This window comes from Portunus trituberculatus, chromosome 46 (assembly GCF_017591435.1).
Source record: "Portunus trituberculatus isolate SZX2019 chromosome 46, ASM1759143v1, whole genome shotgun sequence".
Taxonomy (NCBI): Eukaryota; Metazoa; Arthropoda; class Malacostraca; order Decapoda; family Portunidae; genus Portunus; species Portunus trituberculatus.
Genome location: NC_059300.1, coordinates 18,611,446 through 18,636,935, shown reverse-complemented (window position 1 = coordinate 18,636,935; position 25,490 = coordinate 18,611,446). Strand labels below are relative to the sequence as shown.

The following is a 25,490-nucleotide window of genomic DNA, read 5'->3' as shown; positions in this document are numbered from 1 at the left end:
AGGATTGAGGAAAGGCAATAATTTCTCTGACGTTTATTGATGAGTAGTTGACCATAAGAACTGCAGATAGATTCTTGGTCTCAATTTCTTATTTATAACATTATTCACTGGTATAAAACACTTTCAGAATATAAACAACACATGCAGTCAACTTGGCAGTTGGCACTATGACATTTAGTTTATACTACAAAAGTAAGATTTACTTCAGTCACCTCCCTGCTATGTCTGAATCTGGTGGCATCTAATGCATGAATTTTTAACAAAGGTTTGAGAGAAGAGCTCAGCTTTAAAAACAGATGAGATGACAGTGGTGCCATCAGAATGAAATAAAGGAGGGAAAGATGAAAAAGTAGTTATTGGATATGTTTTTGGCCAGATGCCAGAAGTCACAAGGGGAGTTAAAGTTTGAAAGATTTTGACATTCTCTATTTATGAAGGAGTGTTTGGCAAGTTGAAGAACAGACTTGGCATGATTCCGGGCAGAAATATAAAGTACATGAGATTCAGGAGATGGAAGGCTCAAGTACCTTTTGTGGGCAACCTCTCTATCATGTATAGCATGAAAACAGGCTGTGTTAAACCAAGGTTTAGAAGGTTTAGGTTGAGAAAAAGAGTTAGGAATGTAAGCCTCCTTGCCAGACAATATCACCTCCATTATGTGTTTGGCACACATAGATGGGGCTCTGACATGTAAACAGTAATCATTCCAGGGAAAATCAGCATAATACCTCCTCAGGTCCCCACATCTGGCAGAGGCAAAATGCCAGAGACACCTCTGCTTTGGGGGATCCTGAAGATGAATTGGAGAAATAGGACAAGATACAGAAATGAGATGAGCCCAACAGAGAGGATAAGGTAACAGCATAAGCTGGTGAGGAAAAGATCAAGAATGTTGGGCATATCTCCAAAGACGGCCACACACGTGCAGTTTTAACTGACAGTTATAACTGTTCAGTTATAACTGACGTCAGTTAAAAATGAAATGCACACACACACACACACACACACACACACACACAGTTCAATCCCTCAGTTTTTACCATGCATTCCGAGGAGTATGATCTTGCTGCTCTCGGTGTATTCTTTGTAATGCTACAAACAAATAGAAAAAAGAAAACTAAAAAGCGTAAACAGTGGTGCAAAAACTGGTTACTAAGGTGAAATCAATGTTCTGATATTAAATTGTTAAAGGAATTAAGTGAAGAACCAATTGATTCTCAACAAACAGCACTCATCACTACCACCTGTAGAAATGAAAAGTTGAGAACTGTACAGTTACGAATCCCCACACACGCTCAGTTCAGTTACTCCTTTCAGTTAAAAATATGGAACATTGTATTTATCTCAGTTTAACTGCACAGTTTTGTTGAACTGATGAAATGAGCAACTAAAATACCCACACACGTGCAGTTTTAACTGATAGTTATAACTGTCAGTTAAAACTGCATGTGTGTGGCCGGCCCAAGACAGTCAAGGATATGAGTAGAGTGTTGCACCAGTTGTTCTAGGTCATGGAGGATAGCAAAGTTGAAAGCTAGTTCACTAGGATGCTCAGTGAAGGGAGAGGAAAGCCAAAGCTGGTGATCAATATTGATCCAAGTAATTGGTGATTGTCCTGATGAAGGTCTTGGTAACATGGTGGTAGAATCTGCACAATGCTGCCTCCTCAAAGAACCCCAATGTGTTTTAGTGCTGCATCATCCTGATGCTGGATGACTCATAGAGGACGTGGAATGGGTTGATTCTTCTTGGTCTAGGTGGAGGTATCGAGGCATTTGCTCCCTAATTTTGGCTGACGCTTTTCCACTTTTTAGAGAGCCAGCACTCAAGTGGGCCTTTTTCTTTAATCTTTTCTTTTTTTTTTTTTTTGCCCTTGATTGGCCCTCTTTCCTACATTAAAAAAAAAAAAAAAAAATGACACGATGTGATTGTTGACTAGCTGAAGAAAATTGGATTCCCTCACCAGCTACAGAAACACTGGATTTTTTTATGCACAGACAACAGTAAAGATGTGTGATGAGATGAATGTGGATGCTGAACTCAAACAAAAGCAGTTGAGAACCACAAAAAGCCACTTTGGCTATGAGTCTCCAGTTCAGCCCATACAAGACACACTGCAAAAATGGAAACCACATTTTTTAATGTGGTTGTGGATACTGCCATCTTTTCACTTGATGAGAGATTTAAGAATCTTGGAGAGGTGAATAAGAAGTTTGGTGTACTCCTCAATTTCCTCAACTTGGAAGAAGAAGGCCTACTAGAGCAGTGTCAAACCCCAAGTACTGCTTGGACCCATGACAGCCAGCCGGACATTGATGGCTCAGAACTTGCAAAGGAAATGCAGAATTTTACGTCAGCAAGTCGCTTCTGCTGAGGTGGAGCGAACACATGAGATGTTGCCACACGACCAAGGAATATACAGAGAGGAAGTTTTGGTGTGGGTTAAAGTTTGGAGGACAGGGACGGTGCTGCCATCTGTTGGGAGCGAGTACTTTCATAGAAAACGTTGTTAGGAGTAACAAAATTTCTCCCATGCTTCCTCCCCCACCCCCTATTTTAAAAAATGCCTACATTTTCTCGTGGTTATGAACTTATAAGGCAAATAAAACATGTTTATATATATATATATATATATATATATATATATATATATATATATATATATATATATATATATATATATGTCTGATGTGCCTTGTTCTCCTTCCCGTGACTGACTGACTGTTTGAATCTTGTAACGGCACTCATCCTCCCCCGCTGATGGACACCCCCATCCCTCATAGCCTTTAGTCTCTCCTCATATGTCATCCCTTTAAATTCTGGAACCATTCTTGTAGCCATTTTTTGTAGTCTCTAATTTTCTTATGTGTTTCTTTTTATGGGGAGTCCACACAACTCCTGCATATGCCAATCAAGGTCTTATTTTAGTACTTATCAATTTTTTCATCATTTCCTTGTCCATATAGTGAAATGCTACTCCAATATTCCTTAGCAAATTATACGTCTCTCTGAAAATTCTATCAATATGGCTTACCGGTTGATTATTTTCTTACATTGTCACTCCCAAGTCCTTTTCCTTTTTTACTTTTTCTAGTTCTACTCCATCTCCCATCTTATAGATTCCCACTGGTCGTCTTTCACTTTTCCCATTTCCATGACATGGCTTTTGTCCACATTGAATTCCATCTCCCATTTTTTGCTCCATTTCCAGATCTTGTTTAAGTCTTCCTGTAGTATTTCACAATCCTCTTTTTGTTTAATGACTCTGCACAGTTTCGCATCGTCCATAAACAGATTTATGTAGCTGTTCACTCCCTCTGGCATGTCATTTATATATACGAGAAAAAGTATTGGTGCCAATACTGACCCCTGTGGCACTCCGCTGTCTACTGTTCTCCACTTGGACTTCATATCTTTAACTATCGTCCTTATTTCTCTCCCCCTTAAGTAATTCTTCATCCATCTCAATGTGCTTCCTTTTAAGCCACCCTTCTCCTCTAACTTCCATAGTAATCTTTCATGTGGCACTTTATCAAAAGCCTTTTTTAGATCTAAATAAATACAGTCAACCCATCCTCTCTCTCTTGTACTTTATCAACTATTCTAGAGTAGAAACTCAATAAATTTGTTACACATGACCGACCTTTTCTAAAACCAAATTGGCTATTTGATAATATTTTGTTGTCTTCAAGAAACTCAATCCATTGCTTCTTTATTACTTTTCACACATCTTGCATATTACACTAGTTAGTGATACCGGTCTGTAATTTAAAGGTTCTTCCTTCCTTCCGCTCTTATATATGGGAACCACCTCAGCTCTTTTCCACTCCACTGGCACTGTTCCATTTTCTATTGAGCATTTTATGATGTTGTATATTGGACTTGCTAGTTCTTCCCTACATTCTTTCAGTATTCTGCCTGAGACTTCATCCGGTCCCATTGCCTTTTCCTCATCTAGTTCCGTCATCAACTTTTTATTTCAAGCTTGGTTACTTTAATCTCTTTCATATAGACAGTCTCTCTATTACCCTGTGGTCTTTCAAATTTGGATTCCTTAGTAAAGACCTCATGAAATTTACTATTTAACAGTTCTGCCATACTTTTGGGTCTTCCACCATTCCGTTTCTCCTTTTAACCTTTCTATTGTTTCTTTTTGTCTTATTTTTCCATTTATGAATCTGTAGAACAATTTTGGTTGTTCCTTACATTTTCGACAATGTCCTTTTCATAGTTCTTTCTTCTTCCTTTCTCACCTTAGCATATTCATTTCTTGCTGTTTTGAAGTTTTCCTTATTTTCTGGATTTCTGTTTCTTCTCCACCTTTTCCATGCTCCATCTCGTTTCTCCTTTGCCCTAGCACATCTTGCATTAAACCAATCTTTCTTTCCTTCTTCTTTAGGTCTATATTTCGGGACATATTCCCTGACCCCAGTTTTGTATATTTCCAAAAATAAGTTATATTTCTCTTGAACCGTTAATGAGTTTTCCATCTCCTCCCAGTTTACGTTTTTAAAATAGTTCTTGAGATTCTCAATATCAGCCTTTCTGTAATTTAATCGGTCTCCTTTGTATGATTCATCTCTATCTTCCTTTCCTTCTTCTATATCCATTTCTAATATTACATGGTCACTCTTTCCCAATGGGCACTTGTATCTTATATCATCGTTAATTGGTATATCCCTTGTAAAACTAGGTCTAATCTTGCCGGCTCATCGTTTCCTCTGAATCTTGTGTTTTCCTTTACTCTTTGGACCATCAAATTATCTATCATTAGGTTCAGGAATCTATCTCCCAGGCATCTTCCCCCATACCACTTTCATAATTTTCCCAGTCTACCTCCTTACAGTTGAAATCTACCAATATCACTTTTCTCCTTTCCTTAATGATTCTTGTAAGACTCCTTATTGTGTCATCTATCATGTCTCTATATTCTTGGTTAGTCCATGAGTTTGTTTTGGTGGCACATATGTTCCAATGATTGTTAACTCCTTTTTATTAATATGTATCTTAACATACAGTATTTCTGATTTTCCTTCCCCAAACTCCACTTGATTTACCACTATCTCCTTCCTTAACATCATCATGACTCCTCCTCCTCCTTTACCCACTCTGTCTCTCCTCCATATATTATACCTTTTATCTATGTCTATTTTATTGCCTCATTTAACTTTGTTTCCACCAGGCATACAATATCTGGTTCTTCTTTCTTTATGTAATCTCTTAATTCTAATTTACTAGATAAAATCCCATCTATGTTTGTATACATCATTTTTAATCTCTTGTTCTTATCATTTTTAGTTAAACTTGCTCCATTTTTTTCTCTTCTTTCTTTTCCTTATGTGTGTGTGTGTATTTACCTAATTGTATTTACCTAATTGTAACATACGGGAAAAGAGCTATGCTCGTGTTGTCCCGTCTCCATATCTATTAATGTCCAGCTTTTCTTAAAATCATGAATATTCCTTGCGTTGACCACTTCCACGTCTAAACTATTCCATGCTTCCACCCTTCTATGAGGAAGCTATATTTTTCACATCTCTCCTATAAGTGGCCATTTTAGTTTTTCCCATGCCCTCTCGACATTCTTTCATTCCACATACACAGATCTTCCCTATCCATTTTTCCATGCCAATCATCACTCTGTATATTGCTATCAGGTCTCCCCTTTCTCTTCTGTTTTCCAGGGTTGGAAGTTGCATTCTTTTCAGTCTGTCTTCATAAGTCAAATCTCTTAAGTCAGGCACCATTTTCGTTGCAGCCCTCTGTACTTTCTCTAGTTTCCTTATGTGTTTCTTTAAGTTCGGAGCCCACTGTATTGTTGCATATTCAAGCCTCTCGGTCTTATCATTGCAGTAATTATTTTTTTCATCATTTCTTCATCTAGATATCTGACGCCACTCTTATGTTCCTCAATAAGTTCAATACTTCTCCAATTATTTTGTTTATATGTCTCTCTGGCGATAGGTCATTGGTAATTGTCACCCCAAGGTCTTTTCTTCATGACTGGTTTTATGTCTTCATTTCCTATCTTGTACATACTCCTGATTCTTCTTTCACTCTTGCCAAACTCTATTTTCTTGCATTTTGTCGTGTTGAACTCCATTTGCCATGTACAGCTCCATTTCCATATTCTGTCCAAGTCTTCCTGGAGTAGTTCGCAATCTTTGTCACATCTCACTTTTCTTAACAATTTTGCATCGTCTGCAAATAGGCTCACATAACTGGACACCCCATCCACCATGTCATTTATGTAGACTGCGAACATTACTGGTGCCAACACTGATCCTGTGGAACTCCACTCTCCACCAATCCCCATTCTGATGGTCTGTCCTTAATTATTGTTCTCATTTCTCTTCCTACCAAAAGTCTTCCATCCATTTTAGTAAACTGCCATGCACTCCTCCTACCATTTCAAGTTTCCAGATCAGTCTCTGGTGTGGTACCTTATCAAAGGCCTTTTTAAATCCAGATATATTCCATCAGCCCAACCATCTCTTTCCTGTATTACATCTATCACCCTCGAATAGTAACATATCAGGTTTGTCGTGCATGAACGCCCTTTCTAAAACCAAATTGACACTCACAAAGTATGTCATTTTCTCCAAGAAGTCTGTCCATCTATTCTTCACCACCCTCTCACACATCTTAGCTACCACACTTGTAAGTGACACTGGTCTATAGTTCAATGGGTCTCTCTTGTTACCTGATTTATAGATTGGGACAATGTTAGCTCTTTTCCAGTCTTGGGGCACTACACCTTCCCTTAATGAGGCATCAATTACTTCACAAACTTTTTCTGCCAATTGCTCCTGCATTCTCTTAAAATCCATCCTGATACCCCATCAGGTCCCACAGCTTTTCTCACTTCTAAACTCCCCATCATGTTCTTGATCTCCTCCACAGTTACTTGAAACTCCTTCATAATCCCTTTCTGTTCCATTACCAGTGGTTTGTCAAAAGCAGTCTCCTTTGTGAATACCTTCCGAAAGCATCCATTCATAGCCTCTGCCATTTCCTGGGATCTTCACTGCATACTCCATTTACTTCTAAACTTTCAATACTTTCTCTATTTTTGATGTTGTTGTTCACATGTCTGTAAAAAGCCTTGGTTGGTCTTTACATTTATCAATTATATCCTTTTCTTGTTTCTTTCTTTCTTCTCTTCTAATCAACACATATTCATTTCTTGCTCTTTTGTAACTTTCCCACTGCTTAATCCGTCTTTTCCTTCTCCACCTCTTCCATGCATCCTCTTTTCTTGTTCTAGCCTTTTCACATCTATCGTTAAACCAGTCCTGCTTTCCAACTTCTCTATGTTGTCTTATTGGTACAAATTTTTCTCACCTTCTTTGTATATTTTTATAAATTCCTTCCACTTTTCATTTGCTCCTTAGCACTCTTGAATTTCATCCAATTTGTCTCTTGAAAGAATTTCTTTAGGTTTCCAAAATCTGTCTTGGCATAATTCCATCTTCCACTTTATATTCTTCATTTCTTCTAGATTTCTCTTCGTCTATCACCTTGAACTCCAAAACTGCATGATCACTCTTTGCTAAAGGGCACTCCACCCTCATCTCCTCAATGACCATTGGCTCTGTACTAAAGACCAAGTCCAGTCTTGACGATGCTCCCTCTCCTCCAAACCTAGTATCTTCTTTGACCCACTGAGTTAACACATTTTCCATTGCCAGTGTCAATAGTGTATTTCCCCATGTTGTCTCTGATCCTTCCATTGACCAGTCCTCCCAACACACCTCTTTACAATTAAAATCTCCCATCATTATAGTTCGTTCACAGCCACCCAACATTTCTTCCAGACATGTTCCTGTATCACTTATCATTTCTTCATATTCCTGTACTGACCATGCATTTGTCTTGGGTGGTACGTACACCACTATGTAGTGCCTCTTTTTCCTTCATTAGTTTCTGCTCTGATCTTTAGCACTTCTGCCTTTCCCATACCTTTTTCACTTGATCCACCTTTATATCTTTTTAACCAGCAACATCACTCCTCCTCCCATCTTACCTACTCTATTTCTTTTCCAAACGTTATATTTCCTTCTCCAACCTTCATCAGGTCTTCTCCTCTCTCAGTTTTGTTTCAGTAAGACCCACAATATCTGGGTTCTTGTCCCTCAAGTAATCGTTGAGTTCTAAAATCCCGATATCACTCCATTTATGTTGGAATACATTACATTTCGCTCATATGTAAGTTTCTTTAGTCCTTTCTTGCTGTACTTTTCTGGGTTATGAACCACTTCCTCAGTCTCATATCCAAGATTCTCCAGAAAAACTCTTTCTTCTCCTCTTCTGTCCTCTCTTCATTTTTTTCAAAGCCTCCTTTCTCAACTCATTTAACATTTCTCTTTCCTTTTCACCGAGATCTCTTCTCAACCAAATCTTCCTTGTTGTTTCCTGCTGGGCTAGCCTCCATGACTTCTCCACCAATTCATCTACATCCTTTTGTGACTTAAGTTTGATTCTTATTGGCCTCATACCTTCTCTTGTGAACTTTCCAATTCTATGGAAGTCCTCTATTTCTTGTACTAGGTCTTTTCCTCCTCTTGCACCACATTAATGATATTATTTATCACCTTTTTATGTTTTCTCTCTCTCCATTTACTCACATCCTTTTATGTCTCATTTTTTCTCATTTTCTTCTTTTTCTATGATCTTTGATCTATAACTTCTCCCATGTCTGTGTTTTTGTGTGTGTGTGTGTGTGTGTGTGTGTGTGTGTGTGTGTGTGTGTGTTTGTATTTACCTAGTTGTAGTTTTAGGGCCTCTTTATGCTCGTGTCTCCGTCTCCATATCTACACTTATCCAATTTTCTTTAAAACTATGTACACTCTTTGCTGACACCACTTCCTCACTCAAACTGTTCCAAGTCTCAACACATCTTTGGAAACTAAATTTTTAACATCTCTCAGACATCTTCCCTTCCTCAGTTTCTTACTATGCGATCTTGTGCTTCTAATGTCATATTCTTCTCTCAGGATTAGTTTCTCATTATCCACTTGATCCATTCTGTTAATCAATTTATAAACTTGTATCAGATCCTCTCTCTCTTCTCTGCTCCAAGGTTGGTAGATCCATAGCCTTTAGTCTCTCCTCATATGTCATCCCTTTAAATTCTGGAACCATTCTTGTAGCCATTTTTTGTAGTCTCTCCAATTTCCTTATGTGTTTCTTTTTATGGGGAGTCCACACAACTCCTGCATATTCCAATCTAGGTCTTATTTTAGTACTTATCAATTTCTTCATCATTTCTTTGTCCATATAGTGAAATGCTAATCCAATATTCCTTAGCAAATTATACGTCTCTGAAAATTCTATCAATATGGCTTACCGGTTGATTGTTTTCTTCCATTGTCACTCCCAAGTCCTTTTCCTTTTTTACTTTTTCTAGTTCTACTCATCTCCCATCTTATAGATTCCCACTGGTCGTCTTTCACTTTTCCCATTTCCATGACATGGCTTTTGTCCACATTGAATTCCATCTCCATTTTTACTCCATTTCCAGATCTTGTTTAAGTCTTCCTGTAGTATTTCACAATCCTCTTTTGTTTAATGACTCTGCACAGTTTCGCATCGTCTGCAAACAGATTTATGTAGCTGTTCACTCCTCTGGCATGTCTTTATATATACAAAAGTATTGGCGCCAATACTGAACCCTGTGGCACTCCGCTGTCTACTGTTCTCCACTTGACTTCATATCTTTAACTATCGTCTTATTTCTCTCCCCTTCAAGTAATTTTCATCCATCTCAATGTGTGTGTGTGTGTGTGTGTGTGTGTATTCACCTAGTTGTAATTTTACAGGGCCTGGGTATCATACTGGTGTGGCCCCGTCTCCATATCTACACACATCCAACTTTCCTTTAAAACTATGCACACTCCTCGCTGACACCACCTCCTCACTCAAACCATTCCACACCTCCACACATCTTTGTGGGAAACTATATTTCTTCACATCCTTCAAGCATATTCCCTTGGCTATCTTTTTACTATGCGATCTCGTAGTTCTATTTAAGTTTTCTCTCTCAACATCATTTGCTCATTATCCACTTCATCCAGTCCATTCAACAGTTTATAAACCTGTATTAAATCTCCTCTTTCTCTTCTTTGTTCCAAGGTAAGCAAATTCATTTCTTTTAATCTCTCCTCATAGGTCATTTCTGCCAATTCCGGAACCATTTTGTTGCCATTCTCTGCAATCTCTCCAACTTCCTTATATGCTTCTTTTTATAAGGGGACCAAACCACTCCAGCATATTCCAATCTTGGTCTAATTACCATACTAATTAATTTCTTCATCATATCTTTATCCATATAATGAAAGGCTAATCCAATATTTCTAATCAAATTATATGTTTCTCCAAACATCTTGCCAATATGAGCCTCAAACTGCCCATGGTCTTGTATTATCACTCCCAAATCCTTTTCCTTTTCCACCTTTTTCAACACTACTCCTTCACCCATCTTATATGACCCTCTTGGCCGTCTTCCACTCTTCCCCATCTCCATCACATGACTTTTGCTCAGATTAAATTCCATTTGCCACCTCTTGCTCCACTCCCAAATCTTATCCAGATCTGCCTGTAAAATTTCACAATCTTCTTCACTCTTCACACACCTACACAACTTCGCATCATCCGCAAACAAATTAATATAACTGTTTACTCCTCTGGCATGTCATTAATATAGACAAGGAAAAGTATTGGTGCCAGCACTGAACCTTGTGGGACTCCACTCTCCACCACCAACCAGTCCGACTTTGCATCCCTTATTACCGTTCTCATCTCCCTCCATCTCAAGTAGTTTTCCATCCACTTTAACACTTTTCCTTTCAGTCCTCCATAAATCTCTAATTTCCATAGCAGTCTCATGTGAGGTACCTTGTCAAAAGCTTTCTTTAAATCCAAATATACACAGTCCATCCATCCCTCTCTCTTGTATTTTGTCAACCACTCTTGAATAAAAGCTCAGTAGATTTGTTACACATGACCTCCCTTTCCTAAAGCCAAATTGATGATCCGATAATAACTTATGATCCTCCAGGAACCGTATCCAATATTTCTTTATCACCCTCTCACAAATCTTACCGACCACACTTGTTAGAGACACAGGTCTATAGTTAAGAGGCTCTTCCTTACTGCCTCCCTTATAAATGGGCACCACTTCAGCTCTTTTCCACTCTACTGGTACTTCCCTGTTTCTAATGAGCACCTTATAATATCATATAATGGATCAATCAATTCTTCTCTACATTCCTTCAATAATTTTCCTGAAACTTCATCTGGTCCCATCGCTTTATCATCTTTAAGTTCCTCCAACATTTTATATAACTCCTTTTAGGTATCTTAATGTCATCCATGTGCACATTTCCTTGTACATTCTGAGGCTTTACAAACATTGTTTCTTTAGTAAATACTTGTTGAAACCTATTATTTAGCAATTCCCTATATTCTTAGGGTCATCTACTATCCCTTGCTCTCCTTTTAATCTTTCAATGGACTCTCTCTTTTAAGTTTACCATTTATGAACCTGTAAAACAATTTTGGATGTTCCTTACTCTTGTCTACAATATCTTTTCAAATTTTCTTTCTTCCTCCTCCTTACCCTCACATACTCATTTCTCGCCACTCTATAATTCTCCTTATTTAGTATATTCCTGCTCTTTTCCATCTTTTCCAAGCCACATCTCTCTTTTCTTAGCCTTAACACAAGTTGCATTAAACCAATCCTTTCTTCCTTCCTCTCTCGGTTTATACTTTGGTACAAATTTCATAACTCCTTCTTTATAATATTTCATAAAATCTCATATTTTTTTTTGCACTTCTCTGATTTGTAACATCTCCTCCCAATCTAATTTTCTGAAATAATTTTTCAAACTTTCTGTGTCCATCTTTCTAAAATTCAATCTACCACTCCTGTATGTCTCATCTCTCCTTCGCTGTGTTATTGCCATCTGCATTTCCATAACCACATGATCACTCTTCCCAAAGGACATTTGTATTGTATATCTCCACATAGGTACACTTCTCTTGTTAACACCAAATCCAGTCTAGCCGGTTCATCATCTCCTCTATATCTAGTATTTTCCTTCACCCTCTGTTCCATCATATTTTCCATCATTAGATTAAGAATCTCTCTCCCATGCTTCCTCTCCAACACCACTTACTAGATTTTCCCAATCCACCTCCTTACAATTAAAATCTCCTACTAGTATCACCTTTCTTTTTCCAGATAATACACTTTCCAAACTCTGTAAAGTATCCTTGATCATATTGTCGTATTCCTTAATGTCCAAGAATTTGTTTTAGGAGGTACATAGGTCACCATGATTATTAATTCTTTTCCATCACTTTTTATCCTTATGCTTATCACTTCTGCGTTGTTCTTCCCATACCAAACCTTATCCACATTTATCTCCTTCTTCGTCATAATCATAACTCCTCCTCCACCTTTACCTCTCTATCCTTTCTCCATATATTATATTTATTATCCAAATTTACCTTTGTTTTCATGTAATTTTGTCTCAGTCAAACACACTATATCAGGCTTCTCCACCATCATATAGTCTTGCAATTCCAATCTACTTGACATAGTTTCACTACATTCGATTCCTTCACCTTTAAGGGTATTTTTCTTATCCTCATTTTTCCTGAATCCAGTTTCACTCAGGTACGCGTAGTTTTCTTTTTTTCAAATTTCTTTTTGCAGAATGAGAACTTTTCATCTTTTTCTTCAAATTCTTATTCACAACAAACTTATAAAATCTTCTCTGTATCTGTTCTCATACTGTATGATTCATAGAAAATTTTTTCTCTGACTGTCCCTCATTCATTCTCTATATCTTATCTAATGAAATTTCAAATAAATGTAAAATTCATTCTATAATTTAGAAATTTATAAACCCGTAAATAAAATAAATTCATTTATTATATCCACATTTTCCTTTCTCAATGAAATCATTTTTTTCTTAACAACTTAATTCTCACCCCAATTTTATCTCCATTTTTCTAATCCCCAATCCTCAATCTTAGAACTTTCTCACCACTATCTTCTAAAATCCATCCCCACATTCACATCAAGATGAACAACAATTAAACTCAACTTATCCTCATCCTCAGACTTCAATCTCTCTCCTCCAACTCACACAGTCTATTCACACCATCATTCCATCTATGACTTCTTTCCCTCTTCTCTCTTTGACTACCAACTCATTCACAAAATCTTCTCATTCTAGAAGATGAACTCTCCACTCCCAATTTCATCCTCTCTCTTCCTCACTATTATTCTCACAGCATTTGGCTCAGCAAACTTCAAACTATTATCCTTCCTCAAAGTTCCCACTTTTCATTACCTTTTCTTCGACATACATCCTCAAAGACAAACAAACACAGTCCCATAATCATATCTCCAAGCACATCACTTGACCATCTCACATCTTGTCACCAAAAGCACAAGGATCTATGACCTCTCATTGCCTAAATCCAGCACCATTCATATTACTCTCATCCTCCAAACCTCAACTTCTCCACACCAATTCTTCAGAACAAGAGGAAACACTAGATGATATATCATCTCTCCTCTCACAAAGATGTCAATATTTCTACACACTCTCTTTACACTTAAGATATAACATGCCTTATTCAAACTTTCAACTTCACTCATCCACAAATCTCTCACATGTGATCAGTCCTTCCATCTCTGACTTTACACATTGTCTTCAGGAAATGTTCAACTTTTGTTACCATGAACAATATCTCTTACCTTTCCGCTCCAAAATCTTTCCATTCTATAAATTTCATATACCTGCTCTCAACATACACTTCAGAAGAAGAATTCAGCTCTCCACATGGAAACACATTATCAATACATCTCTACTTAAGAAATTTTGAACCAATATCTACAACAGATCTATTCCTTATTCTTCTACATCATATCATATGTGATCTATATAACATCTCACCAATCGCTCCCTTAATCAGACTCCTTTTTCAGCTTTGATTTCTAGATCATAACAACAAAGATCATAACTCATACTAGATATTCTATTTTTTTCAACCTGTGAACCTCGCTATTTTGTGTTCTGTATTTTTATGTTCTAATTGTGATTTTCCAAAATACGCAAGACTCTTTCTTGTTTGAAATTTTGTGTTCTGGATTAAACTATTATTTATTGTGAGACCTAGATGCTTGTTTTGTTATCGATTAATTAGTGAATAATTCAGTTGAAATACCCTGTTCTACGCAATAATTTTGCCCACCCTTGCACAAATTCGTTAATTACATGTGTCCTAAGAACAATTGTTTGTTATTTTATTTTTTTTACTAATTAAAAACTAAATTTTAAAAAAGGAACTCAGTTCCTTCTTTAAAATTTAGTTTTTAATTTTTAAAAAATCAGGCTTTAAGGCCAAAATTATTCCTTTTATATTTTTTTCCATTTTTTTTCCAATTATCTATAATTTCCATTATAGTTCAGTAATGCGAACAGATACAACCACTTACTACATAACATTTTATGCACTCTTAAAAGCTTCATTTTAAGACAAAACCTCCTACACGTCTTTCTCATTCTGCAATTTTTTCTCCAATTTAAATTTGCAATTTAACTTACCAATAATTAACTATGATTTTCGGATTCAGCGGCACAAAATCTTAGGATATCAAAATACTTCCTTCACCTAATCAGCGAAGCCTTTTTCCAATCTGACCCAACTAACAGTATCCCATCTATATTAGTATACATTACGGTCCACCCACTGCTCCTCTAGGGGTTCCTCTGCATTCCTTCTTTCCACATACCATTTTCTGACTCTCTCTCCTATAACTCTCCAAAAAACTTTTCTTTTTCCTCTTCAGACCGCACATCATTTTTCCTTCTCGCCTCTTCCAACAATTCCTTATATCTTCTCCTCTCTTCCTCATTTCTATTTTTCTCACACACCTCTTTACAACCTTCTACCTCTCTTAATTTTGATGTTCTATATAAAATGTCCTTCGAAGATTGTTGTGACTTCAGTACTACTTTAATCGGTCTCCTTACTCCCTCCTTATACGGACCCAGTCTATGGATCTCTTCCACTTCTTCTTGTAGGTCTTTTTTTTCCTCATCATTTAGATTTTTGAACAGATCTCTTACCATTTTTAATTCTTCTTTAATTCTCTTAGGCTTATATGTTATATTTTGTTCTTTCATCCCAAATATTAATACACTCTTCTTCTTTTCTGCTATTTCTCTTATCAATGTTTCCTTATTCTTCATAACATTAACCAGTTCCTTAGACCTTTCTTTTTTGTCTTCATTCAACTGATCTTTAATTATTTCTTGTAAACCAACCATCTCAGCTTCCTCGACTCAGTCCATTGTGTTTTCTTCATTTCCACTCCCTTTCAAACCTTTCACTTTGCTCACTGATCATTTCCTTAAAGTCATCTTTCTCCTTTACAACTTTCTCCATTTTCTCCTCCAACCGTCTCTTGTATTTTTCAACCTCCACTCTCAAGTGTGCATTCTCATCCACCAATCGTTTTTCATTTTCCTCCAGTCTCTTAACTCTTTCCTTCAAAGCCTTGGAATTCTCTATCCTGCTCCTCCTCACTCCTCTGAACTTTTAATTCCTTCACCAACTCCTCAAATTTCTTCTCTAGCATAACCAATCTTCCTTGCATTGTTGCTCCTGTTGAAGATGGACTCATGTTTTGTATGGCCACTTTTGGTTTTGCTCCCTGGGCCTCATCGGCATATTTTGAATTTGGTAACTTATTTCTTACAGGTCTATCCATTTCATTTCATTCTTCCTGGGAGCGTGTGGGTGTGTGGTGATGTGTACTGGCGGCCAGGCCTGGTAGCTTTGTGTGTGTGGTGGGATGTGTTGGCGGCTGTTTATGGCTGGCCCTTGTTTGTTTCCCGCGCCGTCGTGTGTGTGTGCGCACACGCGATAATGTGCAAGTGTTGTCATGAGGGTGATGTCAAGTATGAGTGTTCGTATCTTGCCTGTGTTTGAATTGTACATTTGTTACAGGTGATTGTATCTTTTTTTTTTTTTTTTTTTTTTTTTTTGTCAGGTTTTTTGGTTATTTCTATACAGGAAGGTAAGGAGTCTTAACCCCTTCAATACGGTGACGCCTATGTAGGCGTCATGAAGCCCCAGTAGCATATATGGGCGCCACGTGAGCGTCATATTTCTTTTCTGAGCTTTCTTCAGTTCAGTTGTCTCGTATAGTGTGTTGGATACCAACTACACGCCGATGCTGTCCTTGAAATCCTAGTGTCCTACCATCCTTGTCTCCACCAATCACTAAAGATAAGCTACATGCGTCCGCCTTGTGTCTAAAATGGCATAGACTGTTCCCAGCTCTCTCTCTCTCTCTCTCTCTCTCTCTCTCTCTCTCTCTCTCTCTCTCTCTCTCTCTCTCTCTCTCTCCTCTTCTCCCTTTCCTCCTTTTATATCCTCCTTCTTTCCCCTCTTTCTCGAAGATAAGTTACATCGTGCCTTGTAACATTGTGAAAACACACACACACACACACACACACACACACACACACACACACACACACACACACACACACACACACACACACACACACACACACACACACACACACACACACTGGTAATGGAACAGAAAGGGATTATGAAGGAGTTTCAAGTAACTGTGGAGGAGATCAAGAACATGATGGGGAGTTTAGAAGTGAGAAAAGCTGTGGGACCTGATGGGGTATCAGGATGGATTTTAAGAGAATGCAGGGAGCAATTGGCAGAAAAAGTTTGTGAAGTAATTGATGCCTCATTAAGGGAAGGTGTAGTGCCCCAAGACTGGAAAAGAGCTAACATTGTCCCAATCTATAAATCAGGTAACAAGAGAGACCCATTGAACTATAGACCAGTGTCACTTACAAGTGTGGTAGCTAAGATGTGTGAGAGGGTGGTGAAGAATAGATGGACAGACTTCTTGGAGAAAAATGACATACTTTGTGAGTATCAATTTGGTTTTAGAAAAGGCGTTCATGCGACAAACCTGATATGTTACTATTCGAGGGTGATAGATGTAATACAGGAAAGAGATGGTTGGGCTGATGGAATATATCTGGATTTAAAAAAGGCCTTTGATAAGGTACCACACGGAGACTGATCTGGAAACTTGAAATGGTAGGAGGAGTGCATGGCAGTTTACTAAAATGGATGGAAGACTTTTTGGTAGGAAGAGAAATGAGAACAATAATTAAGGACAGACCATCAGAATGGGGATTGGTGGAGAGTGGAGTTCCACAGGGATCAGTGTTGGCACCAGTAATGTTCGGTCTACATAAATGACATGGTGGATGGGGTGTCCAGTTATGTGAGCCTATTTGCAGACGATGCAAAATTGTTAAGAAAAGTGAGATGTGACAAAGATTGCGAACTACTCCAGGAAGACTTGGACAGAATATGGAAATGGAGCTGTACATGGCAAATGGAGTTCAACACGACAAAATGCAAGAAAATAGAGTTTGGCAAGAGTGAAAGAAGAATCAGGAGTATGTACAAGATAGGAAATGAAGACATAAAACCAGTCATGAAGAAAAGACCTTGGGGTGACAATTACCAATGACCTATCGCCAGAGAGACATATAAACAAAATAATTGGAGAAGTATTGAACTTATTGAGGAACATAAGAGTGGCGTCCGTATATTTAGATGAAGAAATGATGAAGAAAATAATTACTGCAATGATAAGACCGAGGCTTGAATATGCAACAATACAGTGGGCTCCGAACTTAAAGAAACACATAAGGAAACTAGAGAAAGTACAGAGGGCTGCAACGAAAATGGTGCCTGACTTAAGAGATTTGACTTATGAAGACAGACTGAAAAGAATGCAACTTCCGACCCTGGAAAACAGAAGAGAAAGGGAGACCTGATAGCAATATACAGAGTGATGATTGGCATGGAAAAATGGATAGGGAAGATCTGTGTATGTGGAATGAAAGAATGTCGAGAGGGCATGGGAAAAAACTAAAAATGGCCACTTATAGGAGAGATGTGAAAAAATATAGCTTCCCTCATAGAAGGGTGGAAGCATGGAATAGTTTAGACGTGGAAGTGGTCAACGCAAGGAATATTCATGATTTTAAGAAAAAGCTGGACATTAATAGATATGGAGACGGGACAACACGAGCATAGCTCTTTTCCCGTATGTTACAATTAGGTAAATACAATTAGGTAAATACACACACACAAATACAACAAATTTTCTAATCTCTCTCTCTCTCTCTCTCTCTCTCTCTCTCTCTCTCTCTCTCTCTCTCTCTCTCCCTCCTCTCCTTCCCTCTCCTCCCCTCTTCCTTTCGAAAGATAAGCTACATGCGTCCGCTTGTGTCTAAAATATTAGCAAATGTCTCTCTCTCTCTCTCTCTCTCTCTCTCTCTCTCTCTCTCTCTCTCTCTCTCTCTCTCCAAAGAGAGAAGCGTCCACTTTCCTCTTCGAAGGCGATATAGTGACTAAAAAATAGCAGCATAATACACAAAGAGGACAAGTATGACAAGCTTGCATGAGTTTCAGCTCGCTGCACTACCACCCATATATCATACAGGCGGGCTTTTTTAACATCCGGCGCGAAGGGGTTAAAAGGTTAGTACAGATAAGTATTGGTTCCTATGTGACATGGGAAAAATGCTTTGGACCCCTATATATACCTCCAGGGGCTCATTCTGGGCCTGCCCTTGCGTCGTCAAGCGAATACAGGGCGTCATTGCACCTTCATCAAATGCGTCTATTTCGACATTGTTTGACATTGTCTGACATCGTCCAACATCGTTAGTGTAACATAGGTTGTCACAAGCCAAGAAAATTTGAAAATTCTGGATGTTCCCATTTTCTTTGGTATGTCATCATTGTGGGTGTGGTACGATGACATACGTCATCGTACGAGGGATATACGTCATCTTATGTCTAGGATCCAATGTCGTATGTTCTTCGTTTTGTGTGTACTTCTTGCACTGAAATGCTCCCAATCGTTACAACAGTCATATACAATCGCAGAAAACTGCTCTGTATGACCGTCGGGGTTGTTGTAGTTAAAAAAAAAAAAAAAAGGTTATAATGTGACTGCAGCATTAATCTGATTTTGTCTTGTCAAAATATTTTATCCTTCATGTATATTTGTTTGTATCTCCACGCACAGCTATATTGTTGGCTAGCACTCTCCAAGGCTGTGATGATAGCCTTATTCTGATTGGCAAAACGGCTGTCAGCTGTGTCCCATTCCTGTATCTTTTCTTCGTACGTAATGCTTAAGTAGGGAGCATTAGTGAATCCTGCCCCTGACCATAAAGAATCATCAATCCTCTCTCTCTCTCTCTCTCTCTCTCTCTCTCTCTCTCTCTCTCTCTTCGATTATGTTGTCTAGAAAATTTTCTCCCCAAGTGTTAACACTGTTCTGTCTAGGAAAAATTCCTTAAATTGTACCATGTACCATTGTTTTGACGCTCTACCTGTTTCCAGTGCGCTCCACTTAAGTAGAAGTTGGTGTACCCTTGACAGACGTCCATAAACCCACAGTCCAGATATAGAAGGTCTTCCATCCACACATCCACGGTAATGTGTCTATGACTCATGTGGGCCCCGGGTTGGTGTGATGCAAGGAATATACAGAGAGGAAGTTGTGGTGTGGATTAAAGTTTGGAGGACAGTGATGGTGCTGCTATCTGTTAGAAGCGAGTACTTTCATAGAAAACGTTCTCAGGAGTAACTTAAGAAGATTTCTCCCATGCTTCCTCCCCACCCTCTATTTTTCCCTGCATTCTCTCGTGGTTATGAATTTATAAGGCAAATAAAACATGTATATATATATATATATATATATATATATATATATATATATATATATATATATATATATATATACAGTAAGGTCTCGGTTTACGTCAGAGTTACGTTCCTGAAACATGATGTAAGTCGATTTTGTACGTAACTCGAGTTTCCGTACATTTCAAAGCATACTATGGAGTTTTCAACCAATCATTGTTTATGGTCATTCAGGTAAGTTAAAGGTTGTATTGTTATATTACTTACAACTATGTAGGAATATGAAACACAAGCTTGTTTTTGTTGTTGATTAGGGCCACGAACGTGAAGGACTGCAGGTTACAGAGAGGGAGTGGACGCCTGAGGCCGCCAGAAGGGTGGGCAGGTCGAATGTTGTGACGCCCAGGGTGGACAGCTGGGAGCGTAGTGCAGTGCAGTGGGAGTAGAAGCATGGGTAGCGGGGCAGGAAATGCAATAGGAAAGGACAATAGGGATCAGCAGACAGGCGCAGACGGTGCAAGTCAGCTGCGAGTGTCGTGTGGCCCAGACGAAGGCTCCGGAGTTGTTATTGTTGTGATGGGTGTGCAAGCCCTCAAGGTCATCAACCTCCCCGTTGTCATAGTAACAGGTTTCCCATTTTCTTCCCTCCCTCACACACAGCTGCTGCCTTCCTTCTCATGTCTTTTAATTATGTCCTCTTTTTCTTGTAGCGTAATGGTTTTCCTTTCTTAGCATAACTGCTGTCACTAAGAAGTTTTCTCTTTGGTGCCATTGAGCAAGATACTAAGAACTTGATTCAGTAAACGCAGAAGTAGGATAACACTCTTGCCAGGGGGCGGTGTGGTGGAACTGAGGCAGGGTGTTAGTGTATTCAAGCGTGAGGCAGGCGGTGTGGCGGGCAACCACAAACAATAACAATAAATCCCGCACTTTACGATTTATAAATTTTCAATTTTTTTAATCTTAAATTGCCTTATAGTGGACTGACATAACTACGAGTTTGGCGTAACTCGAGACCGGCGTAACCGGGACTTTACTGTATATATATATATATATATATATATATATATATATATATATATATATATATATATATATATATATATATCTATATATATATGTATATATATATATATATATATATATATATATATATATATATATATATATATATATATATATATATAGTAAAGTCCCGGGTTACGTCGGTCTCGAGTTACGTCAAACTCGTAGTTATGTCAGTCCACTATAAGGCAATTTAAGATTTAAAAAATTGAAAATTTATAAATCGTAAAGTGCGGGATTTATTGTTATTGTTGGTGGTTGCCCGCCACACCGCCCGCCTCACGCTTGAATACAATAACACCCTGCCTCACTTCCACCACACCATCACCCCTGGCAAGAGTGTTATCCTACTTCTGCGTTTACTGACTCAAGTTCGTAGTATCTTGCTCAATGGCACCAAAGAGAAAACTTCTTAGTGACAGCAGTGATGCTAAGAAAAGGAAAACCATTATGCTACAAGAAAAGAGGACATAATTAAAGACATGAGAAGGAGGCAGCAGCTGTGTGTGAGGGAGGGAAGAAGAAAATGGAAGCCGTTACCATGACAACGGGAGGTTAACGACCTTGAGGGCTCGCACACCCATCACAACAATAACAACTCCGGAGCCTTCGCCTGGGCCACACAACACTCGCAGCTGACTTGCACCGTCTGCGCCTGTCTGCTGATCCCTATTGCTCTTTCCTATTGCATTTCCTGCCCCACTGCCCACGCCTCTACTCCCACCGGACTGCACTATGCTCCCAGCTGTCCGCCCTGGGCGTCACAACATTCAACCTGCCCACCCTCCTGGCGGCCTCAGGCGTCCACCCCTCTCGGCAACCTGCAGTCCTTCGCGTTCGTGGCCCTAATCAACAACAAAAACAAGCTTGTATTTCATATATTCACATAGTTGTAAATAATATAACAATATAACCTTTAACTTACCTGAATGACCATAAACAATGATTGGTTGAAAACTCGATAATATGCTTTGAAATGTACGGAAACTCGAGTTACGTACAAAATCGACTTATGTCATGTTTCAGGAATGTAACTCTGACGTAAACCGAGACCTTACTGTATATATATATATATATATATATATATATATATATATATATATATATATATATATATATATATATATATATATATATATATATATATATATATATATATATATATATATGCGTTTTCTGCCCGCCTCCACCTGGGCCACACCATACTCCTCACTTGCACCGCCTGCGTCTGTCTCGTGACCCATTCTGCCCTTGGTGTAGGACTAACCCTGATGCCATGGAACATTTCCTGCTTCAATGCCCACGCTTCCACTCTCAACATACTGCACTACGCTCCCGGGTCTCCGCCCTGGCCATCATAACACTGAACATGCCCACCCACCCTCCTGGCGGCCTCAGGTATCCACCCTTCCTGGCAACTTGTTCTTCGCCTTACTTGTGCCTTCTTGAGGAAGACTGGCCAGCTACCACGCTTGTGATACCCACACAGAACTACCCCAGAGCTCATAAGGATCCATAGATCTTCGTGGCCTCTTTTGGATCCTTATGCGCTCTGGGGTAGTCCTGTGTGGGTATCACAGGTGTGGTAGCTGGCCGGTCTTCCTCAAGAAGGCACAAGTAAGGCGAAGGACAGCAGGTTGCCAGGAGGGGTGGACACCTGATGCCGCCAGAAGGGTTGGCAGGTCGAGTGTTGTGACGGCCAGGGCGGAGAGCTGGGAGCGTAGTGCAGTATGTTGAGAGTGAAAGCGTGGGTATTGAAGCAGGAAATGTTCCATGTCCTCAGGGGTAGTCCTACATCACGTCACGAGACAGACGTATGCGATGCAAGTGAGCAATGAGCGTGGTGTGGCCCAGGCAGAGGCAGGCGATGGCTGATGTGCTTTGCACTTCTTCCCCTGACTGACTGACTATTTGAATCTTGTAACAGCGCTCATCCTTCCCTGCTGATGGATCCCCCATCCCTCACCCCCTTACTACCTACGACACACACGCCATCTGTTAGAAGCTAATCTCCCTAATAAATTCCTCCAGCCCGCTCATTGAACCCATATATCCTTACAGAATCCTTGGTGTGATGCAGGGGCCCTGCTAGCCAGTCAGACCCTGATCTCTGCCCGTGTCACACACGCCCAAGCAACCGTGCGCCAGTCTATAATCTGACCTCACCATCTTGAGACCAATTTTTATTTTCTCTTTATAATGCCCAATAGTTGTGCTGTGCACTGCTGCCATAATACAAAAAGAAAGACAAAACGATATCTACATTGCACTTTTCCATATATACACTCATCTAACTCATCCAGAATTAGCTCAAAGTAGTTATTTTGGTTCATAAGAACATTCTTAGGCAAAAACACTTAATTTTCCAAGACCATAGTAAGAAAAACAACCCCACACCATCAAAGAATCTGGGTGTTTTGTAATGGTAACTTTATTCATTTGACTTTATGAGATGATATCTATTTGGTCTAGGAATATAAGTAAAAGATATAAAAAAAAAATTATTACATTTATTATCCCAATAGTTTGATTTAACGTTGATAACTTGACCTAACAAAAAGAGATCACTTATGAATTCAGATAGACCAATAAACAGAACAAGAATTTGGTAGAAGCTGCCACCAGACCCTTTCGTCCCCCAACTGTTAAGAAGGAAGACTTGAGTATCAAAAAAAAATAATAATAATAATAATATTAAGATAGCGTGATTTTGGAGACTGATTTACGTGAATAAGTACACCTCAGTTAGCCGTCTGGCCGTCAGACCTTCACAACACTGAGACAATAAGACACATAAGAATTACCAAGGAAAAAAAATTCACACTGAAATTTCACCGACTCTATTTTTCCTATCACACAAAATAAATAGTATGACAGAGGACGCTAAGGGACACTCTACCACCATACCAAAAAAAAGAATTCACTTTACAAGTTACCGAGACAAATAGGCGGAATGGATAGTGTGCTGTGTGTGTTTGTGTGACACTGCCGAGATACGAGACAGATCAGCTCTCCAACGCTGTATCTGCGCGAGTGAGAAACGAAAACGCACTCTTAATAGCTCTACGAATTAGTCTTAATTAAATATGTTAACTTTTACCACTGAATGATTTCTTTAAATGAATATGAGGGATTTCAGATAAAGGGACGAACTGTGCATTGACCACGTACCTGCGTGAGTGAGAGACGAAAACACACTGAGCTATAGCTGGGGAGACCCGCGTGTTTAGGAGAAAGAATCGGTGTTCGAAATTTTGGGTTACAATATTAAGTTGAAAAAACTTATTTAATTTTAAGGTTCTGACTATACTAATGTTAACATGAATGAAAGACAATATTATTAAAGTTAAATTGGGGATCAGTGATGCTTACAATTTTGTATGGGATAGTAACATAACACCTCTCATTTATTACTTGCTTGCTCACGCGTTCGGATGTACTCTTCACAGTCTGACCGTACTAAGGTTCACAGCCAATAGGAATCCAGCTCACTCCAGCCAATCACCGGTGCATAATCCATCAGACGTATGTTTGTTCGTATGTTTGTTCTGGGAAACCACGTGTGTGTCTGGGTGGGGGTGATTATGTATGTATGTATGTACAGGGACAATCTAATGCTATACACAAATAATTTTCATACTAATAGTAACTAACATAATCATGGCATTACAGTTTTACTGTACGTGTTGTGTAGCATGGATCGTAGCAGTTACTACCGGGTCTGTGGCAATTTCTTGATTTGACTTATTCTCCCACACAAAGGCACAAATAACTGAGATTTGGGCCTTACTAATTAGTTTTCTAGGTCCTGTAATAGGTAGTAACAGGGCAGAATGATAAGCTCAAGCATCCATAAAAAGGGACCGTTAGGGGGGGGATGAAAGAAAATTAAAATCAAGCACACGAGCCACAGGCGAACATTGTCATATATGCGCGGCCAAGACCAAAATAAGCCAACTGGATGGAAGACCTTGTATATCTGGACCGTGCATAAACCATCCAGAGAATGGGCGACTTGTGAAGCTGCGTCGCTAAATGGCATCACATGCCCGTCGACCCAAAGCGAATTTCCCTGAAAAATCACTTAATTACCATAAATCCCTTGTATTCCTTCTTGGAAAACTATAATCACATATCAATACAGAAACTGTTATTGTTTGTAAAAAAAATGTAGTCGATATGTTTCTTTATCTAAACAAAACAGAAATAATGACGATATACTGGTAATTGAGAACTCTAGTAAGACAAATTGTCCTTATATGAAAGTAATGCAGATTTAAGCAGGAACAGGCTTCGAAAAAAAATTCTGCTTGCATTTCTGCATTTCCTGAGTAACTGCATTGGGTATGTCCGTGTGTCTTTTGAAAAAAAAAAAATGCCAAGAAACTGAATTACACTTAGCAACTCACAGCAGAACGTCCCAATGTCAGGACGTGACACTAGTCACTTTGTTGACGGCGTCAGCGGGAAAACAGCCCAGCTCTGACTTGCCTAGTATCAGTATCCTTGCCAAATGGTCGCTTATAGCAATTACATACCTTGTTGATGGGATGCTAGAATTATGTCAACTACCGCCACACTGCCACGCCTTCTTCCTCACACACACGAGACGTGGTCAAGGAAGG

At 38.9% G+C, this 25,490-nt stretch overlaps 1 protein-coding gene across 1 annotated transcript in view; it reads left to right on the top strand.

The window, feature by feature from the left end:
- The window catches only part of LOC123519885 (sodium/bile acid cotransporter-like), a 137,111-nt gene extending 113,840 nt beyond the window's left edge, over positions 1–23,271 (top strand). The window contains exon 9 of the mRNA XM_045281521.1: positions 22,927–23,271. Coding sequence (XP_045137456.1) covers positions 22,927–23,025 — 99 coding nt within the window. The 3' untranslated portion in view covers positions 23,026–23,271. The remainder of the gene's footprint in view (positions 1–22,926) is intronic.
- Positions 23,272–25,490: the final 2,219 nt, after the last annotated feature.